Below are 26,951 nucleotides of genomic sequence, written 5' to 3' on the forward strand. Positions count from 1 at the left end.
AAATTAAGGATTGTGCCTTCAACTGTAACAAATGAGTGACATCTACACATCCTGTTAGAGGAAGCTGGTGATGAGATAACCATTTTCGTGTGTATAACTAGTCCACCCATTCACTGTTAAAGTGGAATACTATCAAACACTGTATGCTAATATTGACAATCAAGAAAACGAGCTATGTGCTAAATAAAAAGTTGTCCATGTTCAGTGCTACTTTTACTGTAGCCGATGAACAGGGCATGAGTACAGCACCTACTGTACACTGGGCTGGGATCTTTTATTGTGGGTTTCACAATCTGATATAAACAAAAATTTGAACTATTTCACAGTTTTTTTTTACTTGGGTACATGGTGGCAATGGATGTTATCTCACCTGCACTGGGCTTTATGTTGCTGGTCCATCAGCTAGCTACACAGGTCTCAGTTCTAAGGCCAGGACGTAGTGCGTTTTCCTCCACTAGTAATCACACCATGACCTGGACCAGACCTATAATATGGCATGTTGCGTTAGACATACTGATCTACAGGCTCCCTCTCATTGATCTTTCACAACATATGTGCCCGCTCTCTTTTCACTTGCATCATCGCTCCGATCCATAATCAGACTTTGATTTGGCATTCAAGAGTAATGAAAATCCATCCACTCAGCTTTCTTTTTTTTTTTTTTTTGGTAGGTGGACTGATGCTTTACAAATAATTATCTAGGTGTTTCAAAACTCTCTGGGTTTCAAAACTATTTTCTCTTTCACTGTGAAACAACAAAGCATATTTGTCTACCACATGCTGTAGAGTCTGAGAGTATCAAGAAAAACAGTGAAATTATTTATTGAATGTAAGCATTTGCTATAGTTTATTTTTCTGAAAATAAACAACTGATCTTCTCTTTCACGGTTCTGGACAGTGAAAGTGACTGAGGAGGGGCATGACATATAGCAATTTGATTGGGAACACCTCTAAAAACGTTCTCTAGTTCTGCGAATTTTATTGGTGAATCCTCTCATTCGAGAGCTGTCACTGCTCCAGATTGTATATTTCATTGGACATCAGTGCCGTCAGTCAACACGGTCGACCCACTCTTTTGCATACGACGTGTCTCGGCTGATGTGGAGCCAGTTTTTATTCGACCAATCAGGTTGCAGACAAACTGGTGGCGTGCCCCCGCGTGATATTATTCCGCTTGAACGTTCTGACCCCCAAAAGATCACTTTCTTTTACATGTATTTTGATCAAACATATTTTGTACCTTGAACATATTATGCAATTGCAACCATTCTACAAAGTTAACAGGATATTGTCATGATTTTATAGAAAAATGTGCTTGTTTGTATTTAAAAATACATTTACCCCCCCAAAATGTTCATAACAATGGACAAGACCCGTTTATGCCCCAAGTGCATGTTTTTGTGAAAGAGATGAGGCTGAGGTGGGACAGTTTAAGCAGGATTTGAACCAAACCCCATGGTCAGGGGTCCGCACAATACCATCTGTGCCAAAAAGGTCCAGACCTATTGGCAGAGGCCTCAGTGCACATGCCACGCATGCATTTTGCGCTCTCAAGAAACAGCCTGCCATTAAAATCCCTTTGAAACAGTGGGTCAATAATTCTGATGCGAAACGACAGGTACACCGTCCCTTGCCACCAGTGATCGAGGAAAATTACTTTTGTAATGCAATTTACTCGTTTTTTGTTTGTTTTTTTGGTACAATTTGTATGTAATAATCATGCACAATCCGAGGATATTGGTTAGATTTCACACTGGTTTAACACTAAATTGGTTTATTATGGAAGAAATAGATTGCGCCTTTAAGCGGAAGGATACTGGGGGTTATTGTGACAGCCGCGTCACCCCTCGGTGGGAGGGATCTTAACTGGGTTTATCCTCGCAGCTTGTCCGCATGGAATGACAGTCCAATCTGGCCTTCTGTCTCATAGTCATACTTCAAGTGTGCTGCCTGTTTTAGCTACAGTAGCTAGCTAGCTAGCTATAAAGGACGACAGACTCATTTTTAACGGAGGCGATAACAAGGCGACAACAATGTCCAAAGACACCGAACGTACGAGCGAGAAGATAATGGAGTCGAAGGTATTATGGTACCCAGACTCAAAGAAAAACACACAGATGGACCGATTCAGGACACAGGTGAACAGAGACTTTGGGCTTAACCTAGGTGAGTGACCCGGCGAGGGAGCAGCTTTTCAGACGGCGACAGTCATGCTAGTCACCTCTAATTTAACGTTATACATTCGTACCAATCGATTCATTTTTTTTTGCTAGGGAGAATCAACCCACTGCATCATTAGCTAATGTAGCTATGTGCATATTTATAATATTGCTACATGCTAGTCTAAGTACTGTAGTTGCCAAACGATGGAGCTGTCATAATTTCCAATCGTTTTTCCACCATATATTTTTTCCCATAGGGAATTTTAGAAACACTGTTTCATGTAGGCTTACTGTGGCGTGACGTTTTGATAACCATGTAAATCTCTCTCGGACAAGGTGATTTATCAATATATTCGGCTCTGCTGTATTTACTCTCAGATTAGAAAATGCTAATTAGCGTCAAAGTAGACGTCATACAAAACAACAAATCCCTGCAAGCTCTCTCTAGCTGACACCTTTACTAACAGGTATTGTGTCAATTTAAAACGTGCACAAGACCGTTTTCAGAATTGTCCATTTTTATTTTTTGGGGGACAATTTATTAATGACTAACATTAGTTAATCCAGAAATTCTTACCTTCGTCTCGATTCGGCAGTCTCGTCCAAATCATGGCATTTGTAGTTCTTTATGACAGCCACATTAGCAGCAAGTTAGCATTTCATTTTGCAGTGGTGGTGAATATATTGATGTCACCTCGTCCTAGAGAGATTGACACAGTTATTTAAACATCACACCAGCGTAATCCTACACAAAACACATACCTTATTTTAAGTGTTTTTAAAATCCCCTATGTGGAAAATCGATTTGAACCATTTCCTTGTTTGACAGCTAGGTTTTATGGGTATTATGAGGCATACTGTGGTTCTCTATAGTTATTGAACCAACCATGCCATGACAATGGTATATTCTGAATCAGGGGAGGATGGTGAACAATCAACACCTTTTTTTTATTGTGTGAATTTTATATTTTTCAGAAGATTTAAATTGTAAAATGTTCTTTTGCTTGGTTCAATAGCTATTGACGAGGGAACCGAATATCCAATACAAAACTAACTTTACCTAGGTGCAAAACCAAACCATATACAAAATTGGGTAAAAAGTACGTTCCTGTGGTTATTTTTTTGTCTAAAATGTGGAGCAGCTGGAGGACAAACCTCATGATTGATCTCTCTGATGTCATTCCCCTTGCAGCCAACTACAATGACCTGTACCAGTGGTCTGTGGAGAGCTACCCTGAGTTCTGGGCTGAGGTGTGGCGTTTCTGTGGGGTAGTAAGCTCCAGGATGTATGAGGAGGTGTGTCTACCCACTGTTTCCTGGTGCCTATGTACATAACATTGAATAAGTGAATGTGTGTATCCTAAATGTCACCCTAATCTCTATAATAGTGCACTTCTTTTGACCAGGGTCCATAGGGCTTTGACAGCTCTTTGGGACACAGACATTGCATTTTTATTGTGCTTTTTCAGTGCAGTAACACCTTCTACAATGTGATCTCTCACAATTTGTGTAATTAAAGTGTTACAAAATACATACAGTAGGTGAAAATACAATGCTATGCAAACAATCAGATAATCTCGCATTCATCGTTGGACTGACTACTACAGTGCGTAGGCTATACTACATTATGATTGGTAGAGTTTATAAAGTTCTTTGGTGAGGGGGCCAATAGATTATCTATTCAATCAGTTACTTATCAGTACCCTTGTGCTTAGAGCAGAGCAGTATTACGTTGTAGTCGTTATTCCCTTACCCCGGGTTTGAATCATGTAGAACACTATCCATTTCCACCCCTCTTCCTCAGGTGGTCGATATCTCCAAGAGGATATCGGATGTCCCAGAGTGGTTCAAAGGAAGCCGCATGAACTATGCTGAAAACCTGCTAAAGCACAAAGACCAGGACAAGGTGGCCCTCTATGCTGCTAGTAAGTACGGCTGAGGCAATTCAGTCAATTTATTAGTCTTTTTAAAATTTTTATTGGTCAGTTTCCAAGGTCCCATTCATCTGCAGTTGAGTAAAAGTCCTAAATCAGCACCAGCACCCTGTGCTCCCAGCCATGTTTGTATACCTCAATTATTGTGCTTAAAAAATATATTTATAGCTAGTGCTCCAAGTATGAAATAAAGGGTCACAATGATATTCTTATTGCCATTAGAATTCTATCTTAATTCCCGCTGTTGCCACGCAGACTGTACATTTCTTTGGATAAAAATGTCTGCTAAATGCCATATCTTATACATAGTGATAATTACTGAAGCACTGAGAAGATTATTCCAAAGGTCACCTTGCATTTCTTGAAAACCCCGTCCAAAATAGTTTTGGGAATTGTGCGGTTTTATTTCCCCCAATAAGCTCTCCTAATTCAAGATGTCTTTGGCTGACGTCGGGTCAATATGGAATGCAGGGCAGTGTGATATGATTAGGATCCACAGGGCTTTCAGGCTCCTGCTCGCTCCTTGGGTTTTTAATATCCTGATGGCCATCCTCTTGTTATCATTCGGTGCAGTCTCCACCCCCGTCCACCGCCCGACCTCTGACCTCCTGTAAGTTAATTGGGAGAGGAGTGCTATTACTCAGGTGGCACTGCACTACTACTTAATGTGTCCTGTATCAGCCCTGTACACCAGAGCAGGTTCCTGTATCAGCCCTGTACGCCAGAGCAGGTTCCTGTATCAGCCCTGTACGCCAGAGCAGGTTCCTGTATCAGCCCTGTACGCCAGAGCAGGTTATGACTTGGATAGCTGTGTAATTTGGTCTGGTAAAGCATGGGACTAGTATTACAAGAGAACGTTGGTTATGTATTTATTACCCCGGAATGCCCATTATTCCAGAGGATGATTCGGACTGGATTCGTGTTTGTTCCAAACTGACCCCCTGTAATTAACTTGTATTTATTTTTTTATTAAATGGACAGTTCTGACTGAAGCCTGGACGTTTTTATCTAGACATTAATATATTTCAACATGTCTAAATCATAACAGGCAACACTGATAACTCCAGTTTGGCTCCCAAGTTTCTAAACCACACCAAAGCATCCACGGTATAGTGTCGCCATAATATGTGGATTGAGGAAGTGTAATCATTAGGATAGTTTAGCGCTCTGCAGTACAGGACTTCCTAAATGGCCCCAGCCTGCCGATGCAGTTTAGCTCCGTTGTAATGCTGCTTTGCGATGTATTAACAACAAGGGTTACATTAAATAGGCGCATTTGGAGATGTTCAATTCATTGGCACCAAACCTATAAGCAAAAGCATTCACTGAAAGGCTCTTCATATATTGGCAATGCGCAGCACTTTGTTTTTAAGCTCCATTTATCAAATCAAGTTGCTGTTTTTCTTGCTGAAACTGCGAGAAACGCCTGTTAAACATTTCTCTCAAAACACATGGATGTCGATTCAGACGGGACTAGTATTATCCGAGGACCTAGGAGTTAGTCGATTCAGACGGGATTTAATTTACGGATGTGCTGATTTGTGTTCGTGCACCTAGGTTATGTAATTGTCTCCACCAGTAAAACTAATCCAGTGCGAATAGGGCTTTCGTTTCTGTCTACCTCTCATTTTGTCTCACTATCCTCTCTCACGGTCTCTCTCTCCTCTCTCTCTCTCTAAGCCGAGGCAAATGACGAGATCACCAAGGTGACTTTCGGGGAGCTGAGGCGCGATGTGGCGCTGTTCGCTGCCGCCATGAGGAAGATGGGTGTCGGGACAGGCGACAGAGTCGTGGGTGAGTCACCATGCAGCATTACCATCAAACCCCTTCTCTGACACAAAGGTCAAGAGGAGAGGCTCTCTGTCTGACAAAGTCCAGCTTGAAACAGTCCAGCTAGAAACATGCACACCACGCCACAAATCAGCCTGACTTTTCGTCAAGCACTAGGCCCTGCGTCTGAAATGGCACCCTACACCTAGTGCACTACTTTTGACCAACCAGGCTCCATAGGGAGAGTCCTACTATCATCTCCCCTTCTCCCTCACTCGGGGCCCCCTGCACGGAGCTTGTCAGACCTTCTCTTCTGCAATTGGTCAAGGAACACCCCAGCCTGCTGTATCCTGACCTGTGATTGGTGCAGATTTTAACCCCCCCGCCCCCCTGTCTATATTGAGGCCTTTGTTGGCATGGGGTGACTGAAGCAAATTCTAAATGGCCCTATTCATCCATCCCTGCTCCCCACTGCAGTAGAGCGCTGTAATATAACGCAGCCAGTCTAACATGTTTCACCCGACTAGTCCTACTTGAAGAGCTGCTTTACTTTGATTTGATCCAAAGCAATATGTTTTGGTATGGGACTCAAACCCGGTGTCCTGGCGTTGCAGCAATATGTTTTGGTATGGGACTCAAACCCGGTGTCCTGGCGTTGCAGCAATATGTTTTGGTATGGGACTCAAACCCGGTGTCTTGGCGTTGCAGCCCCATGTTTTGGTATGGGACTCAAACCCGGTGTCCTGGCGTTGCAGCCCCATGTTTTGGTATGGGACTCAAACCCGGTGTCCTGGCGTTGCAGCCCCATGTTTTGGTATGGGACTCAAACCCGGTGTCCCTCTTCACAAGACACTAGTATTTATTAAAGACGTTGCTTCCAGGAATATTACTTCTATTCAGTTAATCCAACTCCGTTTGCTGCGCTGCATACACAGGAATACACACACACACACACACACACACACACACCCCCACTGGCGTACCGGACGCCCCCGCAAGGCAGGGGGGGGGCCTCAAGCTCTAGGGGTCTGTTATGCACTTGTAAACGACATCTATTTTATTTTTTTATAAATCATTTTGACACTAACCCTCAAAGTAATTCAGAAACCTTTTTTAATTTCCATATGTACCAGGAAACTAATGGTTTATTTTTTGGGGTGGTTCAGGAATGTGACCAATCAAAGTAAAGGGATATGGGTGTACAAATGTCGTGGTCAAGGCAACAAAGGCGCCAGTGTTCAAAAGCTCATATCAGACCGAGAGCCTAATGTTTTAGTTTAGGAAATTCTCTCTCCACAGAAGCGACAGTTACAGGGATGGTTAAAAACAGCTTGGTTGCCATAAGAACATCAGGGGAAACTGTCCAGAAGGGAGGTGTGCTTCAAAATACAGCAGTTCTGCAGCATCTTTAGTTGAGCCTCTCATTCTCCTTAACTGCCGGCCTCAACACGTTACGGAAAGAGATTATCCATATCAGAAGCTCTGAGACAGGTCATCTGGATACTGGACATTCAGTAAATTGGCAGATGCAAACAGATAATATGTAGCAGATCTTGAGGGCTCATACTTGTGAACCAGCATTTGATTTGTGTGGTTGCAACAGTCCCTTATCTCTGGTATATCTTGGCATGCATCATTCAAGATAAGTTTAAATTGTTTGCAGCGCAATAGACATAATGCACAATGTCTCAGGAAAGAATGTCTGGGTTGGCAATACTCAGTATAGAAAACAGGACCTGCAAAATTGGACCTACAGGCTATGGGAAAACATTTGCACGCAAAAATGTAAGGTGACGCTGTAGCATACTGTAGCAACTATCTGCCTTTACATAGACAAAAAGAGTGACAACCACAGACAGAGAGCTTTTTAAGAGAAAGAATTAGAAAAAGAGACACAGAGAAGCAGCCAGGAGGACTTCTCAACTTTACCTTAATTGCAGCACATTTGTGTAGGCTATTAGCCAGACAACCTACTCAGTTCAACTATAAATAGAAGCTACATTTATCCTCAAGCTGACTACTTTTTTCCCTCATTGTTAGCCTATTTGATGTGTAATTTTTATTCAAGTTTATAAATAGAAGCTAAATACTGCATACATCTATAGATGGTAGGCTACACTACATAATAAAACAATCCCGAGTAAGCTGGTGTTTTGAGGGCAGACTGACTGTATTATTTGGCGTTAATAGACGGGTTTTACGCACAACAACTTTCTAATTCAAGCTGGAAGAGCGTGTGAGGACAACTCAAATCATGCAGGGTCAGGTAGGCTATATAGGACAGTTTATTATATATACTGTTGAAGTTGGAAGTTCACATACACCTTAGCCAAATACATTTAAACTCAGTTGTTCACAATTACTGACATTTAATCCTAGTAAAAATTCCAGTTAGCATCACCACTTTATTTTAAGAATGTGAAATGTCAGAATAATAGTAGAATGATTTATTTCAGCTTTTTATTTCTTTCATCACATTCCCAGTGGTTAAGAAGTTTACATACACTCAATTCGTATTTGGTAGCATTGCCTTTAAATTGTTTAACTTGGGTCAAACGTTTCAGGTAGCCTTCCACAAGCTTCCCACAATAAGTTGGGTGAATTTTGGCCCATTCCTCCTGACAGACCTGGTGTAACTGAGTCAGGTTTGTAGGCCTCCTTGCTCGCACATGCTTTTTCAGTTCTGCCCACTAATTTTCTATGGGATTGAGGTCAGGGCTTTGTGATGGCCACTCCAATACATTGACTTTGTTGTCCTTAAGCAATTTTGCCACAACTTTGGAAGTATGCTTGGGATCATTGTCCATTTGGAAGACCCATTTGTGATCAAGCTTTAACTTCCTGACTGATGTTTTGAGATGTTGCTTCAATATAGCCACAATTTTTCTTTCCTCATGATGCCATATATTTTGTGAAGTGCACCAGTCCCTCCTGCAACAATGCACACCGACGACATGATGCTGCCACCCCCTTGCTCCATGGTTGGGATGGTGTTCTTCGGCTTGCAAGCGTCCTCCTTTTCCTCCAAATATAACGATGGTCATTATGGCCAAACAGTTCTATTTTTGTTTCATCAGACCAGAGGACATTTCTCCAAAAAGTACGATCTTTGTCCCCATGTGCAGTTGCAAAACGTAGTCTGGCTTTTTTATGGCGGTTTTGGAGCAGTGGCTTCTTCCTTGCTGAGCGGCCTTTCAGGTTATGTCGATATAGGACTTGTTTTACTGTGGATATAGATACTTTTGTACCTGTTTCCTCCAGCATCTTCACAAGGTCCTTTGCTGCTGTTCTGGGATTGATTTGCACTTTTCGCACCACTGTACGTTCATCTCTAGGAGACAGAACGCGTCTCCTTCCTGAGCGGTATGATGGCTGCGTGGTCCCCTGGTGTTTATACTTGCGTACTATTGTTTGTACAGATGAATGTGGTACCGTCAGGCATTTGGAAATTGCTCCCAAGGATGAACCAGACTTGTGGAGGACTCTAATTCTTTTTCTGAGGTCTTGGCTGATTTATTTTTATTTTCCCATGATGTCAAGCAAAGAGGCACTGAGTTTGAAGGTAGGCCTTGAAATACATCCACAGGTACACCTCCAATTGACTCAAATGATGTCAATTAGCCTATCAGAAGCTTCTAAAGCTATGACATTCTTTTCTGGAATTTTCCAAGCAGTTTAAAGGCACAGTCAACTTAGTGTATGTAAACTTCTGACCCACTGGAATTGTGATACAGTGAAATAATCTGTCTGTAAACAATTGTTGGAAAAATGACTCGTGTCATGCACAAAGTAGATGTCCTAACCGACTTGCCAAAACTATTGTTTGTTAACAAGAAGTTTGTGGAGTGGTTGAAACACTTAGGTTGGAGTCATTAAAACTAGTTTGTGAATTTCCGACTTCAACTGTATAGATAAAAATACACACAGTGTATTCGGAAAGCATTCAGACCCCATGACTTTTTCCACATTTTGTTACGTTACAGCCTTATTCTAAAGTTGATTAACACTTTTTTTTTCTCAATCAACACACAGTACCAATACTCCATAAAGACAAAGCAAAAACTGGTTTTTAGACATTTTTGAAAATGTATTAAAAAACTGAAATCACCATTTACATAAGTTTTCAGACCATTTTACTCTGTACTTTGTTGAAGCACCTTTGGCAGCGATTACAGCCTCGAGTCTTCTTGGGTATGATGCTACAAGCTTGGTACACCTGTATTTGTGTGACTTCTGGACAAGTCTCTGAATGTCCTTGAGTGGCCCAGCCAGAGCCCGGACTTAAACCCAATCTGACATCTCTGGAGAGACCTGAAAATAGCTGTGCAGCAACTCTCCCCATTCAACTTAACAGAGCTTGAGAGGATCTGTAGAGAAGAATGGGAGAAACTCCAAATACAGGTTTGCAAAGCTTTGTAGCATCATACCCAAGAAGACTCGATGCTGTAATCGCTGCCAAAGGTGCTTCAACAAATGATTGAGTAAAGGGTCTGAATACTTATGTAAACGTGATATTTCAGTTTTTTTTCTTACAAATTTGCACAAATGTAGAAAAACCTGTTTTTGCCTTGTCATTATGGTGTATTGTAGGTAGATTGGGGGTGTTCCCAGAAATATTTATTGTTGGTTAAAAATGACAACCAAATAGACCTACCAATAAACATTTATCCATTACCTGAAGCAAAGCTATAGGCTACATGCCCTGGCACCACGGAAATCCATGGGTTTGATTAGCTAAATGACTCGTCTCTGCTACTTTGTGAGGGTCCATTTAAGGTCAGGTCAGTGGGACTGTGTAATGACCACGTCCTCTCCTTCCTGACTCGGTCCTCTTCACCCCACCCCCACTCTACTTCCTGAGTCATGCTATTGTCATACTACGTGTGTATCACAGGAGGTTGGTGGCACCTTAATTGGGGAGGACGGGTTGTGGTAATGGCTGGAGTGGAATGTTGGGAAGGTATCAACAACATCAAACACGTGGTTTTGATGTCATTCCATTAACTCAATTCCAGACATTATTATGAGCCGTCTTGTGTGTGTGTGACATATGCTCAACAAAGGGACTGCTGCAGATGGAAATGAGATGTAGCTAAGTATGGTGCACTATTTTTGTTTGCACGGTCCCTGATTTTAAATAAATAAACAAACTAGCCTAGTAAACTATAAAGTAGATGTGGAAGAAGCTAAGCTCCCATTATGCTGTCAATCCATTATGTAACAAGCTCTGAAGTTTCCCTTAGGTACAGATCTAGGATCAGCTTCCCCTCCCCCAATCCTGACTTTAACCATTTAGTTGGGGGAAATACAAAACTAACCCAAGATCAGTGTAGGGGCAGTTTCACCCTATGCCACGTAACAAGCCAAGATGACCGACATGGGCTAGTCTGCTAGTTCTGTGGTAGTTTCAGTAGGAGAGCTGAACAAACCTTTTGAATCACAGAAAAAGATCGACTGTGATTTTGTATTATTCTTTTTAGAGATGGCCTCTCCCTGCTGTTCTGTGTTGTCATTGGGTTTTCAATTTGTGTATAATAGTCTTCAATCATCGTTCAAATTGTCCAGTGCAATCCTAAAGATAGCCGAAGCAGAATATCATAACACTACTCAACCTGTAGGTGTACTGTATCTGCACAGTGTACGGTAAACCATAATTGGTGACGTGTGTGTGCGTGCTGTAATACTAGGTGTATCTGTGTGCGTGAGTGCTGTAATACTAGGTGTATCTCTCTGTGCGTGAGTGCTGTAATACTAGGTGTATCTCTCTGTGTGTGTGCGTGCTGTAATACTAGGTGTATCTGTGTGTGCGTGCTGTAATACTAGGTGTATCTGTGTGTGTGCGTGCTGTAATACTAGGTGTATCTCTGTGTGTGTGCTGTAATACTAGGTAGGTAGGTGTGTGTGTGTGTGCTGTAATACTAGGTATATCTCTGTGTGTGTGCGTGCTGTAATACTAGGTATATCTCTGTGTGTGTGCGTGCTGTAATACTAGGTGTGTGTGTGTTGTAATACTGTGTGTGTGTGTGTGTGTGTGTGTGTGTGTGTGCTACGTGTCCTTGTCCCACTCTGTTTGATAAAGTGTGGACTTCCTTTTCAGTGTGGGGGAGAGAGATATAACCACTCAGCAGATGAAACCAGTCAAGGTTTATGGCTGCAGTCAAAACACACCTCTCCATCTATCCTTCTAGAAATGAACCCCCTCAGCTGCAGACGGTGCTGGTTCTCACTGTTCTCTCCTTCATTTAACCTTGTGTGTGTTACATAGAAATGTCATTCTGGTTCTGTGGTGTGCCACTTGACCTATGTCTGTCTTAATATCATATGTAAACTGCAGAACAATTCATTTGGTAAGAGAAACATGAATACATTACTGGGTGTATTGCTGACTAAGTTCCAGTTAAATGTGTTTTTATCAGAAGCCTTTGGAAGATGTATATGTAAACTCAGCAAAAAAAGAAACGTCCTCTCACTGTCATGCGTTTATTTTCAGCAAACTTAACATGTGTAAATATTTGATTGAACATAACAAGATTCAACAACTGAGATATAAACTGAACATGTTCCACAGACATGTGACTAACAGAAATTGAATAATGTGTCCCTGAACTAAGGGGAAGGTCAAAATCAAAAGAAAGTTTCTCTGGTGTGGCCACCAGCTGCAATGTACTGCAGTCCATCTCCTTCTCATGGACTGCACCAGATTTGCCAGTTCTTTCTGTGAGATGTTACCCCACTCTTCCACTAAGGCACCTGCAAGTTCCTGGACATTTCTTGGGGGAATGGCCCTAGCCTTCACCCTCCGATCCAACAGCTCCCAGACGTGCTCAATGGGATTGAGATCCGGGCACTTTGCTGGCCATGGCAGAACACTGACATTCCTGTCTTGCAGGAAATCATGCACAAAACGAGCAATATGGCTGGTGGCATTGTCATGCTGGAAGGTCATGTCAGGATGAGCCTGCAGGAAGGGTACCAAATGAGGGAGGAGGATGTCTTCCCTGTAACGCACAGCGTTGAGATTGCCTGCAATGACGACAAGCTCAGTCTGATGATGCTGCGACACACAGACCATGACGGACCCTCCACCTCCAAATCGATCCCACTCCAGAGTACAGGCCTTGGCGTAACGCTCATTCCTTCAACGATAAATGCGAATCCGACCATCACCCCTGGTGAGACAACCGTGACTCGTCAGTGAAGAGCACTTTTTGACAGTCCTGTCTGGTCCAGCGACGGTGGGTTTGTGCCCATAGGTGACGTTGTTGCTGGTGAGGACCTGCCTTACAACAGGCCTACAAGCCCTTAGTCCAGCCTCTCTCAGCCTATTGCGGACAGCCTGAGCACTGATGGAGGGATTGTGCGTTCCTGGTGTAACTCGGGCAGTTATTGTTAACATCCTGTACCTGTCCCGCAGGTGTGATGTTCGGATGTACCCATCCTATGCAGGTGTTACACGTGGGCTGCCACTGCGAGGACGATCAGCTGTCTGTCCTGTCTCCCTGTAGCGCTGTCTTAGGCGTCTCACGGTACGGACATTGCAATTTATTGCCCTGGCCACATCTGCAGTCCTCATGCCTCCTTGCAGCATGTCTAAGGCACGTTCACACCGATGAGCAGGGACCCTGGGCATCTTTCTCTTGTTTTTTTCAGAGTCAGTAGAAAGGCCTCTAGTATCCTAAGTTTTCATAACTTACCTTAATTGCCTACCGTCTGTAAGCTGTTAGTGTCTTAACGACCGTTCCACAGGTGCATGTTCATTAATTGTTGATGGTTCATTGAAAAAGCATGGGACACAGTGTTTAAACCCTTTACAATGAAGATCTGTATTTGGATTTTTACGAATTATCTTTGAAAGACAGGGTCCTGAAAGGCACTGTTTTTGCTGAGTTAGCCACTATTCCCTCAAATCTAGAGACACGAGTACTTTGACCAGGCCTATATCTAAACTGTATGATCAAAGCCCCAACCAAGCAACACCTTCCTCATTATTCAGACTGATACTGTATCCTTAGCTTCCTTATTACCTGAGGCTATCTCATTAACATGGTTGTACACTCACAACTTTATCATAGTCAGTTTCTCTCTACCACACTAGTTCCATCTAGTTTGTGGATGTAGGAAGTAGGTTACACAATATAATTGTTGCAGGTTACATATTGTATTTTCATTTTTTTATTAATGTAGGAATCCCATTAGCCAACGCCAGTGGCGACAGCTAATCCTAATGGCGTCCAGTGTTGTAGACTACATTAATTGTCCCAGTGGTTCCTGGTCCTGGGGACCCAAAGGGGTGCACAGTTTTTAATAAAAAAAAAAAAAAATGTATTAACATTTTCACACCTGATTTAAAATAATCAAAGGGTTGGTGATGAGTTGATTAGTGTGTTAGTACGAGGACCAAAACAAAAATGAGTTCTTGGCGACCCAGGAACAGGATTGGGAGAGTCTGACAGCCTATAGGTGTGGCTCTTGCTATTGAAGGTTTCCACCAAGTAAGTGCAAGGTGTTGTGTGTCACAACTCTACAGACAGTCATGTAGGCTTCTACAAAAAAAATTTAAAGCTTGGATTGTGTCCTTTCTCCCTACCCCCCCCCCCCCCCTCTGTGTGCCTCGGAACCAGTTAGGGGATTACCTGATCACCGGGATATCAGGTGAGCCTGTTTGTCACACTGACCTACCTACCTGGATTAACCTACCTGAGACACACACGCATACTGGTTACCTCATTTATCAGACACTCTCACTCTAAGTAGCTAGGTAAGACTACACATCACAGTTCATGTAAGTACATTGTTTTTCAATAAAGCAGCTATCAGCTAAATCAGTGCTAGTAAAAAACAGACAAGTGCACACAATAGCCAGCGAAAGTGTGATTTGTTAAATGGTTATGGTTGCAGGCCGATGCTTGACATTGCTGGCCTACTTGTTTTGCCACCAAACAGGCTGCTGTTCACCTTAAACTTAGCGTATGCTTCCCAGACAATTTATTTTAGATTTTTTTGGGGTGTTTGGCAGTTATTTTCTGTGGGGCTGTTTGGGCACACATTTTTCTGGAGGCAAGCTGATGTTCGGTAGCCGAACGTACTTGTACATTTTACACCTTCTCCCCAATTTCGTGATATCCAATTGGTAGTTAGTCTTGTCCCATCGCTGCAAATCCGTACAAACACCGGAGAGGCAAGTCGAGAGCCATGTGTCTTCCGAAACATGACTGTTTCTTGACACACTGCTCGCTTGACCCGGATGCCAGCTGCACTAATGTGTCGGAGGAAACATCTTCCAGCTGGCAACCCAAGTCTGCTTGCATGCGCCCGGGCCCGCCACAGGAGTCGCTAGAGTGTGATGGAACAAGGACATCCGGGCCGGGTCTGTAGTGACACCTCTAGCACAGCGATGCACTGCTTTAGACCGCTGTGCCTCTCGGGAGGCCCGTCTACGCCCCTTTGTCGGTGATTGGTCGACTGTAGGGAATCTTCAATGAAGTGTTTGTGTCTACAAAAACGTAAATTTATGACAGATTACTTGATTCATCTTAGATTGATTCTGACTTTTTGAAGAAGTGTTAGTGGGTATGCTGTTGATATGGTGTCTAAAGAGGGACAAATGAGTAATATTGCATTTTTTTCCCTTGTTTTTCAAACGGAGGTGTTTTAGGGAGTGTGAGAGACACAGACTTTCACTTCACCTAGCCCAGTTCTGCTAGGAGCAAAGTGAACTTATGTATGTGGACAACTTTAGGCAGCGTACATATCACTGCTGATATCGGACCCCTGACCTGAGGCAGCACTCAAGCTGCTGGAGCCATGTAGGACTCAACTAGGGCTGCGTCACAAATGGCACCCTATCCCTTACAGGGCTCTGGTCAAAAGTAGTGCACTATATAGGGGAAAAGGGTGCCATTTGGGATGCAGCCTAGCTCTCTGATATTCACTCTCATTGGTTTCTTCCTGGGATGACTACCTGTTCCTAGAATGAACGCCCCACGGTGTTATGCTTTATTATCCTGCTATCTGTACCACGACTTGACCTTTATCCTGCTCTCTCTACCACGACTTGACCTTTATCCTGCTCTCTCTACCACGACTTGACCTTTATCCTGCTCTCTCTACCACGACTTGACCTTTATCCTGCTCTCTCTACCACGACTTGACCTTTATCCTGCTCTCTCTACCACGACTTGACCTTTATCCTGCTCTCTCTACCACGACTTGACCTTTATCCTGCTCTCTCTACCACGACTTGACCTTTATCCTGCTCTCTCTACCACGACTTGACCTTTATCCTGCTCTCTCTACCACGACTTGTCCTTTATCCTGCTCTCTCTACCACGACTTGACCTTTATCCTGCTCTCTCTACCACGACTTGACCTTTATCCTGCCCTCTCTACCACGACTTGTCCTTTATCCTGCCCTCTCTACCACGACTTGTCCTTTATCCTGCTCTCTCTACCACGACTTGTCCTTAGTCCAGTTCCGTAAGCTGCTGTTTCCTCTCCTCCCTATGAAATTAGATTTGTGTCCTGGTGAGTCACAAGTAACAAGGGAGATGGCGTCCTGACGGAGAAAGGATTCATGACTTATCGTAACATTGATCATTTGAATGCCCTCCACAATTAACCTTCTCTTTTTCCTCTCTCCTTTCTTTCTCCCCTCTCTCTGTCGCTCTCTGTTGCTCTCTCAGGCTATCTACCCAATGGGATCCATGCGGTGGAGGCCATGTTGGCTGCGGCCAGCATCGGGGCCATCTGGTCGTCCACCTCTGTGGACTTTGGAGTCAACGTAAGGATGACCTCGACTGCATCTTATGACACCCTATTCCCAATGTAGTCCACCACCACTACACCCTATTCCCCATGTAGTCCACCACCACTACGCCCTGTTCCCCATGTAGTCCACCACCACTACGCCCTGTTCCCCATGTAGTCCACCACCACTACGCCCTGTTCCCCATGTAGTCCACCACCACTACGCCCTGTTCCCCATGTAGTCCACCACCACTACGCCCTGTTCCCCATGTAGTCCACCACCACTACGCCCTGTTCCCCATGTAGTCCACCACCACTACGCCCTGTTCCCCATGTAGTCCACCACCACTACGCCCTGTTCCCCATGTAGTCCACCACCACTACGCCCTGTTCCCCATGTAGTCCACCACCACTACGCCCTGTTCCCCATGTAGTCCACCACCACTACGCCCTGTTCCCCATGTAGTCCACCACCACTACGCCCTGTTCCCCATGTAGTCCACCACCACTACGCCCTGTTCCCCATGTAGTCCACCACCACTACGCCCTGTTCCCCATGTAGTCCACCACCACTACGCCCTGTTCCCCATGTAGTCCACCACCACTACGCCCTGTTCCCCATGTAGTCCACCACCACTACGCCCTGTTCCCCATGTAGTCCACCACCACTACGCCCTGTTCCCCATGTAGTCCACCACCACTACGCCCTGTTCCCCATGTAGTCCACCACCACTACGCCCTGTTCCCCATGTAGTCCACCACTTTTGACCAAGGGAAGTGAGGGAGGGGGTATAGGAGGGCGTAGGTCAGCAGTCATGGGTAGGTGAGGGTTTTCTCTAATTTTGGAATAGTACTTTGTTCGTCTTGCTAATGGCTCCTGGGGGGGGTTGTTAGTTAGCTCTGTTATGGCCCTTAGTTGTCGTCACCCCCACCCCACCTGGCATGACATGCAGGCTAAAGCAAATGCTAAAAGTATTTAAGACGCCCAACGAGCAGGGATTCTGTTGAGTGTGGTGACTCGTGGCGTCAGCCTGAATGGGAGTTAGCCCCTGCCAGCGGAATACTGCTGATGCTACGCTAGAAATGGAACACCCTGCATTGGTACCAGTGTCTTGCGTGAATGCATCTGTCAACATGAATACCACCTGTCCTGTTACGTCCCAACAATACCTCCTTCCTCCTGAAGTGTGCGCTCGTTCATTACTTCCCACAAATATAAAAGTGTTGGATTGGCGGAGGTATAGGCAAGTACGAGTTTCCACCATGTTTCTTATACAAGTAATTTCCTTTTCAAATCAGTTTGCAATCGCAGCTGCACACTTTGGGAGGAAGGAGAGATAATTGGGACGAAAGCTATGATGTAGGAAATGTGGTGGGTAAATCCCACTGGCCCATACCTCCACCAATCCAATACATTTAGATTTATGAGAAGTAGTGAAGGAGTGCCTACTTCAGGAGGAAGGATATACAGTACTGTTGGGACTCTCTGTCTGATCTTTTACTGCCCCCTTGTGGCGAAAAGAGAGTATTTCAACACAAAGCATTGTACCACATCGGCATCTTCAAAGGCACTTTAGATATGGCTTGTAATACTAAAGAGAAAGTCTGTCTATTTGTAGTGTTTACTGCCGTTTCGGATGATTTGAATCAAATTTCCCTAGCTGACTGTGGAATAGGAATTTCCAGGTGAACAAGTAAGAGCAGTTGTTGATAATATATCAAGAAGAAATTACTAGTTTGCAAACAGGGAGAACAATATCCCACACAGGAGCAGAGAATGTCTAGTTGGCCTTCTCTGAGGAGAGAATGTTTAAATCTTATTTTAAAATAGTTTAAGCAAATTTACTGATTTAAAAAAATAAAAAAACATTTTAAAAGCTCAATGCTTTGTGGAGAACAGTAGAAATGGCCCCAGTCATTATCATACTGGTTACTATAGCTTCGTTCACCTCAGGCGATCTACAAACACATAGCCTATTAGCTATACCATTAGTCGCTACACATTAACTCCGCACCCGCAGGTTTGAAAACTATAATTGAATACGTACACAGGGATCTGTTTGCAGAAAAAGTAAAAAAAGCATTTTCATTACTGAACCTTTTTTTCCCCCAGCTAATATTTCTGCATTTCTACACATTTTGTTAATATATTATCTGAGTGAGAGTGACTAATAAAATCTGTGGGGGCCCCATGGAGATCAGGGGGCCCTGCGTGCCTGGTTTTGAATTTTACATGATAGCTGGCTAGACTAATTTGACCAATCTACATTATTTTATTTTTTACTAAGATAGTCTAATTGGGGTGACTTTTCTTTGAGTGACAGATAAGTGGAAAAATGCTGATGCACCTTGTGTATTCTACTATTCTAACTGTCAACAGTAAGTTGAAAACCAGACGTATTTCCTCGTATGTAGCTACGGCCCAGTTGGTACTGTATGTATGCTCCGTGCACATTAGAAACCCATACCGAGGACCACATTAAACTCAGTGTGACTGTAAAGTCCACATTAGAAACCACATCCTCTGGGGTTCTTTTTTACTTTTACGTAGTTTAACTGTACGACTTGTTTTTCCCAAAAATGTATCCATTGTATCTCTCTCTCGCTCTCTCTCGCTCTCTCTCAGGGTGTGTTGGACAGGTTTTCTCAGATCCAGCCAAAGCTCATCTTCTCCGTTGCAGCGGTGGTGTACAACGGCAAACGGCACGACCACATGGAGAAACTACACAGTGTGGTCAAAGGTAGTGCAATGCCCTGTTTGTGGGTCCTTTTGTTTGTGTGTGTGTGGTTAGTTAGTATTGGGGTGTGTGTATAATGTCACTAGCACGGTCTGTTCTTAGGACTGCCCGATCTCCAGAAGGTGGTTGTCATTCCCTACGTACGAAGCAAACAGGACACTGATCTTTCCAGGATCCCTAATAGGTGTGTATTTCTGACTGAGTCAGGTTGACCCTTTATGGGTTCTGGTCAAACGTAGTGCTCTAATATAGGACATAGGGTGCAGTTTGGGACGTACTTTCTGTGTTTTTATCATTTAACCTCGTTTACCTAATGTGAAGTGTGTATGGTATGTTAATTTCCTTCAATATAACTAACACTCTTGCAGTCTCTCCCACTTGGGCTTTGGCTATACATTTATCTGAGTATCTTTTTAACCCCCTCTTCCTGTTTTACTTTTTTACCATGTCTACGTCTCTTCTTTTCCCCTCCCCAGTGTGTATCTAGATGACTTTCTGGCCACAGGGAAGGAGGGGGACCAGGCCCCTCAGCTGGAGTTTGAGCAGCTGCCCTTCTCTCACCCCCTGTTTATCATGTACTCCTCTGGGACCACCGGATCCCCCAAGTGTATGGTGCACTCGGCAGGGGTAAGATACTGCTCTCTCTCTGATACCCACGCACGCGTATGGCTGCTGGGTCAGACCTCATCTGTACACAGTTCTGTCATCCACATCACACTGAATGTCCAGCAGACATTGGAACACAAAGTAGGATTCCAAACAGAAATAACACTCCAGAAGAAATGCCAAACCAAAGCAACTGTCCTGCATTGTAGGGTCACTGTGTGAGTTTAAAACAGAACGTCTTCACCTTTTATTATTTCTAAATTAAAACAACATTCAAACAACATCCTCGCTACAAATTCCTTATAGGCCACAACACTACCCTTCGTTAATGGTTTCTCCCACCAGAGGGCAGCAGCAGTCCATCCGAAAAAGATGGGAAAAGTCTGTCTGTCTGTGTGTCACATAAAGGCCTGTTTTTATACAGGTGTATTAATCTGATCTATGTTGATTAGGGATTCGTTCTGTACACAGTAAAATAAACTGTAGACACCATTTTAAATGGATGAAATAAGACTTGAGCAGATGAATGTGGATGGTGTTTTTAGTTATGGCGAGCTGTTTAAAAACACTGGAGTGTACTGTATGTCTAATTCACAATCACTTAGCCTTCAAGGGGCAAAACAATTGACATTTCCTGCCCCCCCCCCCAAGTTTGCTTGTTAGTTGAGACATTCGGGCGTGTTTGAGGGTTTCGACACCACTTTTAGCTTCTCTCTGACTCCCTCCCGCTGCGTCCTCCTTCCTTCCATTGTACAATTTCCTCTTCGTGCTCTTTCTCTCCCTCCCCACCCCTTCTCCGGATAATTAGATAGTTATGCGGCATTCGACTCTGGTGGTGCCCGCCAGCACAGGCAATTAAACTGGCACTAGAGGCACCTTGTTAGGCTTTGTTAGGAATGCTGTCAAACCCAAACAGCGCCCGCTATGGAAACAAGAGAAGAGGCATGGCATCGGAGCACGCTCTCCGCATACACTTCTCATCCCGCTCTCCTCATCTCGTAATTACTCCCCCCCGGCTCTAACGGCCCTGGCACTCACACAGTCACTTAAACGCCAAAAGTCCTTCTGCCAATGCACACTTAGATTAGAGACAGAGGGGTCCCGTTGTGTCAGGGATGTCACAACTTTTTCCTATTTTTATTTTTATTTTTTAGGGGCTAGCATAAGCACAATGTAGGAACGTTGAGGGCTGCACTGACAAATTATTAGCTAGCCTATTTTCCCAGACTGGGACATTTTTGGGCTACACACACAGAAAAATATATTGCAATGTTCAGGAAAGGAAAATCAACATGTCGAGACGCTCTCAGGCCGTCTTGGTTGGACACATGTGGTACGTTTATGTAGTGGAAAAGTGAACTAGCAGTTAGCCTCATGTAGATTTTGGAGAGAGCTGATCTACTGTAGGGTCTGTTTAGAGAGAGTTTATCTACTGTAGGATCAGTTTAGAGAGAGTTGATCTACTGTAGGGTTAGTTTAGAGAGAGGTGCCTCTCAGTCCAGGGCCTGTAGAGAGTTGATCTACTGTAGGATCAGTTCAGCCTTTTAGATCAGAATGAATCAGATGATATGGACAAGAGACACCTCATTCTAGATCAGCACTCCTACTAGACTAGGGGTTAGTGCAGCCTCACATTCGGGGGACAGGGTAACCACTGGTAACCGGGTCACCAGCTAACCAGGTAACCGGGTCACATCTCTGAGCTGTGGAACGCCGTTTGGGTCTTCGCGTGTCAAAGATGCATGTCAAATGAGCTTGTTGACCAATCAGGACCTGATTAACATGTTAAATCATGTGACGCGCAATCATTTATCAAAACATTTTTTCCATACTTATTACACTTTAACTCGTGTTTCATATGTCACAGCGATTCAACGAGTACAGATGATATGATGCTGGTAAAGGTTTCTCGCGCACATGCCTCTGCCGCACACACTTCCCCAAGTTCTGGGACAATGCTGGTCAGAAAACAAAGCTAGCTAGCTTGTGGATGCAAACAATGTTCTCCCCCCAAAACGCAGCAGAATTACATCTGTTTCAGTAGCTATAGTTGGCTACAGTTGAAGTCGGAAGTTTACATACCCCTTAGGCAAATTATATTTAATCTCAGTTTTTCACAATTCCTGACATTTAATCCTAGTAAAAATGTCCTGTTTTAGGTCAGTTAGATCACCATTTTATTTTAAGAATGTGAAATGTCAGAATAATAGTAGCGATAATGATTTATTTCAGCTTTAATTTCTTTCATCACATTCCCAGTGGGTCAGAAGTTTACATACACGCAATTAGTATTTGGTAGCATTGCCTTTTTATATTGTTTAACTTGGATCAAACATTTCGGATAGCCTTCCACAAGGTTCCCACAATAAGTTGGATGAATTTTGGCCCATTCCTCCTGACAGAGCTGGTGTAACTGAGTCAGGTTTGTAGGCCTCCTTGCTCGCACACGCCTTTTCAGTTCTGCCCACAAATGTTCAATAGGATTTAGGTCAGGGCTTTGTTATGGCCTCTCCAGTACTTTGACTTTGTTGTCCTTAAGCCATTTTGCCACAACTTTGGAAGTGTGCTTGGGGTCATTGTCCATTTGGAAGACCCATTTGCGATCAAGCTTTAACTTCCTGACAGATCTCTTGAGATGTTGCTTCAATATATCCACATAATCTATTTTGTGAAGTGCACCAGTCCCTCCTGCAGCAAAGCACCCCCACAACATGATGCTGCCACCCCCGTGTTTCATGGTTGGGATGGTGTTCTTCAGCTTGCAAGCATCCCCCTTTTTCCTCCAAACAAAACGATGGTCATTATGGCCGAACAGTTCTATTTTTGTTTCATCAGACCAGAGGACAATTCTCCAAAAAGTACGATCTTTGTCCCCATGTGCAGTTGCAAACTGTAGTCTGGCTTTGTTATAGTGGTTTTGGAGCAGTGGCTTCTTCCTTGCTGAGAGGCCTTTCCGGTTATGTCAATATAAGACTCGTTTTACTGTGGATATAGATACTTTTGTACCCGTTTCCTCCAGCATCTTCACAAGGTCCTTTGCTGTTATTCTGGGATTGATTTGCATTTTCCCACCATAGTATGTTCATCTCTAGGAGACAGAACGCATCTCCTTCCTCAGCGGTATGACGGCTACATGGTCCAGTGGTGTTTATACTTGCGTACTATTGATTGTACAGATGAACGTGGTACCTTCAGGCGTTTGGAAATTGCTCCCAAGGATGAACCAGACTTGTGGAGGTCTACAATTTTTTTTCTTTTCTTTCTGTAGTCTTGGCTGATTTCTTTAGATTTTCCCAAGATGTCAAGCAAAGAGGCACTGAGTTTGAAGGTAGGCCTTGAAATACATCCACAGGTACACCTCCAATTGACTCAAATGATGTCAATTAGCCTATCAGAAGCTTCAAAAGCCATGACATCAATTTCTGGAAATTTCCAAGGTGTTTAAAGGCACAGTCAACTTAGTGTATGTAAACTTCTGACCCACTGGAATTGTGATACAGTGAATTATAAGTGAAATAATCTGTCTGTAAACAATTGTTGGAAAAATGTACTTGTCATGCACAAAGTAGATGTCCTAACCGACTTGCGAAAACTATAGTTTGTTAACAAGAAATTTGTGGAGTGGTTGAAAAACCAGTTTTAATGACCCCAACCTAAGTGTAGGTAAACTTCCCACTTCAACTGTAGGTGTCGTCATCTAAAATTGTGTTCGTATTTGGTTGATGATGGACAGACCTGTTCCGGTCAAGCCACACTAGTCAGATGAAGCTAGCCAGCTGCTTATAACGTTAGCTTGGGGCAACAGGGTTAGGTAGCTGGAAAGCTTGTTTAGTTTATTTAGCTTAGGGCTAACAAAGAATCTATATATTAGTCAACCGACTGTCATCTGACCGATTGATTGTAAGAACAACTTTCAAATGTGTGTTTTTCCATACAGTGCATTCCTAAAATATTCAGACCCATCTTTCCACATTTTGTTACATTACAGCCGTATTCTAAAATAGATTTTTAAAATAAAATCCCCATCAATATACACACAATACCCCATAATGACATCACAATACCCCATAATGACATCACAATACCCCATAATGACATCACAATACCCCATAATGACATCACAATAACCCATAATGACATCACAATACCCCATAATGACAAAGCGAAAACAGGTTTTTAGAAATGTTTGACTTAAGTATTCTGACCCTTTGCTTTGATAATTGAAATTGAGCTCAGTTGCATCCTGTTTACATTGATCAGATCTTTATATGTTTCTACAGCTTGATTTCAATCCACCTGTGTTAAATTTAATTGATTGGACATGATTTGGAAAGGCACAAAACCATGAGCTCAAAGGAATTGTCCGTAGAGCTCCTAGACAGGATTGTGCCGAGGCACATCCCTACAGTGAAACATTGTGGTGGCAGCATCATGCTGTGTGGATGTTTTTCAGCGGAAGGAACTGGGTGACTAGTCAGGATCGAGGGAAAGATGAACGGAGCAAAGCACAGAGAGATTCTTGATGAAAACCTGCTCCAGAGCAATTAGGACTTCACTGTTTGATTTAAATAATTAAGACAGACAAATGACTCGAGGGAGCCAGAGATCAAGATCACCTGAGGGGGGGGAATATATCTGTCGCTCGTCATGTTAACTCTCTCTCATCTGCAGGGGACGCTTATCCAGCATCTAAAAGAGCACGTTCTCCATGGCAACGTGACCAGCAGTGATGTCGTCATCTACTACACCACGGTGAGTCATCTTGTCAGATCAAAACGTCTTCCTGTCGTCTCTAAAACCACAAGTTGACAAAACATCCCCTTACAACCTGATCAAGTTGTCAACACAAAATGTCCCAATGACCCCCCCAAAAAAAAAACTAGAAGTAATCGCAACCAGTTTTGCCGGTCTGAGTACAGGTTGACAAGTAACTAACCAATCAGACAGTGTTTTTTAAAAATTAATTTCTTCAAAGACCACAAACACACAGGATGCAAAAGTTAGAGAATCCTATTCATCAAGTCAAGTGGTTGAAAGCCTTTGGGGAATGGTCAAGACTGATGAAAGTGCAACCTCACCGCAATGTAATTGACAGCCTCGTACTGACAGAGGTACCAGAGAAATCACAGCGGAATTCATTCCTTACACATAGAAGGGTAGCAACACAGTACTTCTCGTCTTTGATATTTTTTTACAGAACAGACGCAATCACGTACGTCAGACACACACACTCTCTCCACAAATATGCTCTCTTTGCATTCCTACCATGGGCCTATGAGGGTGGGATGCAGAGGGAAGCCTGGGTGTTTCCTGACAGTCCTTCCCCTCTTGTTTCCATCAGACGGGCTGGATGATGTGGAACTGGCTGGTGACGTCGCTGGCCATAGGGGCCTCTGTGGTTCTGTACGACGGCTCACCTCTCATGCCCACACCCAATGTCCTCTGGGACCTTGTGGACCAATTGGGGTAAGTCTAATCTCTCCCAACTTCCCTAACTAAAGTTACGTCTGTTGGGAAAATAGGGGATACGAGCGAACAGTTCTTCTGATGTGCTGGTTTTTTCACGGGGAGGTCTGCACCTGGCATTTGTGGCATCTATCACATTATGGAACGGGTTCATCTGGCCCATAGGGCAGAGACGAGGAAAAATCCACATAGCAGGGCCTTGCCATTCGCATTATGTCAAACATCTCAACACTTCCCCCTGAACCAAATCCAGTAGCCATTCTGAGATTGGGGGAGGAAGGATGACAGTTTTAAGGATGGCATTACCTAGACCAGTGTTTCCCAACCCAGTCCTCAGGGCCTGCCCGGCATTCAACAACATTTAAATGATGTACAAATATTTGTTCTGTTAGTTCTATTCTGCCACAAGCTCACCTGATTCATGATTTAGTTGATTAGATAAATTGGGTGTGGTTGTGCTGAAAAGACCCATAGGGGGAATGGCTCGGGGGGGCCGAGGATGACGTTGGTGAGCACGAACTTACTGCATGTAGCAGTCCCCACAGTGTCTGCACCAGTGCCCCCTAGGTTTAGCTTCCCCAATCCTAACTTTAACCATTAGTAGGGAAATGATAAACTGACCATGATCTGCAATCTAGGGCAAACTTCACCCTGGAGCGAAGAGGGAAGGTGGGCTGTTAGCTGGCAGTTACCGTGGAGACTGACAAGCCTGTAACCCAAATGGGAGGTGTGGTGGGTGACATGTATTTAAACGATGTGGGATGAAAACAACTTGGATTCCACAAGGCTGCAGGCAAGATTATTTTGGGTTTTATCGATTCATCCTTGGGAATCATCCTCGTCTAGGTATATGTAATAGTAGTCGCCTGTTGAGACACTCCCCTCAGAACACACACAGAGGTGTGTGTGTGTGTGTGTGTGTGTGTGTGTGTGTACACACCTAATCCTGTGTCTTGGCTGGGATGAAACAGCCCCTTGTTTTCTCATTGTGTTCCCACTGCTGTTCCCCCTCAAAGGGGGGGAGAAAAAAAACTATTGTTATGAAAAGCTGGAGTTATAGCAGCCACTGGCGTACTGCAGGATTTTCAGGCCTACGCACACCAACCCATTTGACGTGCATGCAGCCTGTATCAACCAGATATTCCTGTATGTAGAGCTCATCAAAAGAAATGCAGCACCTTGTATGAAACATCCACACACTGGTATGTATAAAAATGATGAATAAACTATCAAATGAGCCCCTAATCTGCTGTATCTTTAGCGAGGGACCGCTAGACTCTGGGGGATAATCCAGACCTCTTTAGCGAGGGACCGCTAGACTCTGGGGGATAATCCAGACCTCTTTAGCGAGGGACCGCTAGACTCTGGGGGATAATCCAGACCTCTTTAGCGAGGGACCGCTAGACTCTGGGGGATAATCCAGACCTCTTTAGCGAGGGACCGCTAGACTCTGGGGGATAATCCAGACCTCTTTAGCGAGGGACCGCTAGACTCTGGGGGGATAATCCAGACCTCTTTAGCGAGGGACC

General features: G+C 43.8%; 1 protein-coding gene across 1 annotated transcript in view; it reads left to right on the top strand.

The window, feature by feature from the left end:
* Positions 1-1,858: 1,858 nt before the first annotated feature.
* The window catches only part of aacs (acetoacetyl-CoA synthetase), a 54,144-nt gene continuing 29,051 nt past the window's right edge, over positions 1,859-26,951 (top strand). The window contains exons 1-10 of the mRNA XM_014172663.2: positions 1,859-2,166; positions 3,355-3,458; positions 3,967-4,087; positions 5,777-5,890; positions 16,549-16,646; positions 19,239-19,353; positions 19,453-19,534; positions 19,827-19,977; positions 24,628-24,708; positions 25,298-25,422. Of these exons, the coding sequence (XP_014028138.1) occupies positions 2,034-2,166; positions 3,355-3,458; positions 3,967-4,087; positions 5,777-5,890; positions 16,549-16,646; positions 19,239-19,353; positions 19,453-19,534; positions 19,827-19,977; positions 24,628-24,708; positions 25,298-25,422 (1,124 nt within the window). The 5' untranslated portion in view covers positions 1,859-2,033. The remainder of the gene's footprint in view (positions 2,167-3,354; positions 3,459-3,966; positions 4,088-5,776; positions 5,891-16,548; positions 16,647-19,238; positions 19,354-19,452; positions 19,535-19,826; positions 19,978-24,627; positions 24,709-25,297; positions 25,423-26,951) is intronic.

This window comes from Salmo salar, chromosome ssa24 (assembly GCF_905237065.1).
Source record: "Salmo salar chromosome ssa24, Ssal_v3.1, whole genome shotgun sequence".
NCBI classification, from domain to species: Eukaryota; Metazoa; Chordata; class Actinopteri; order Salmoniformes; family Salmonidae; genus Salmo; species Salmo salar.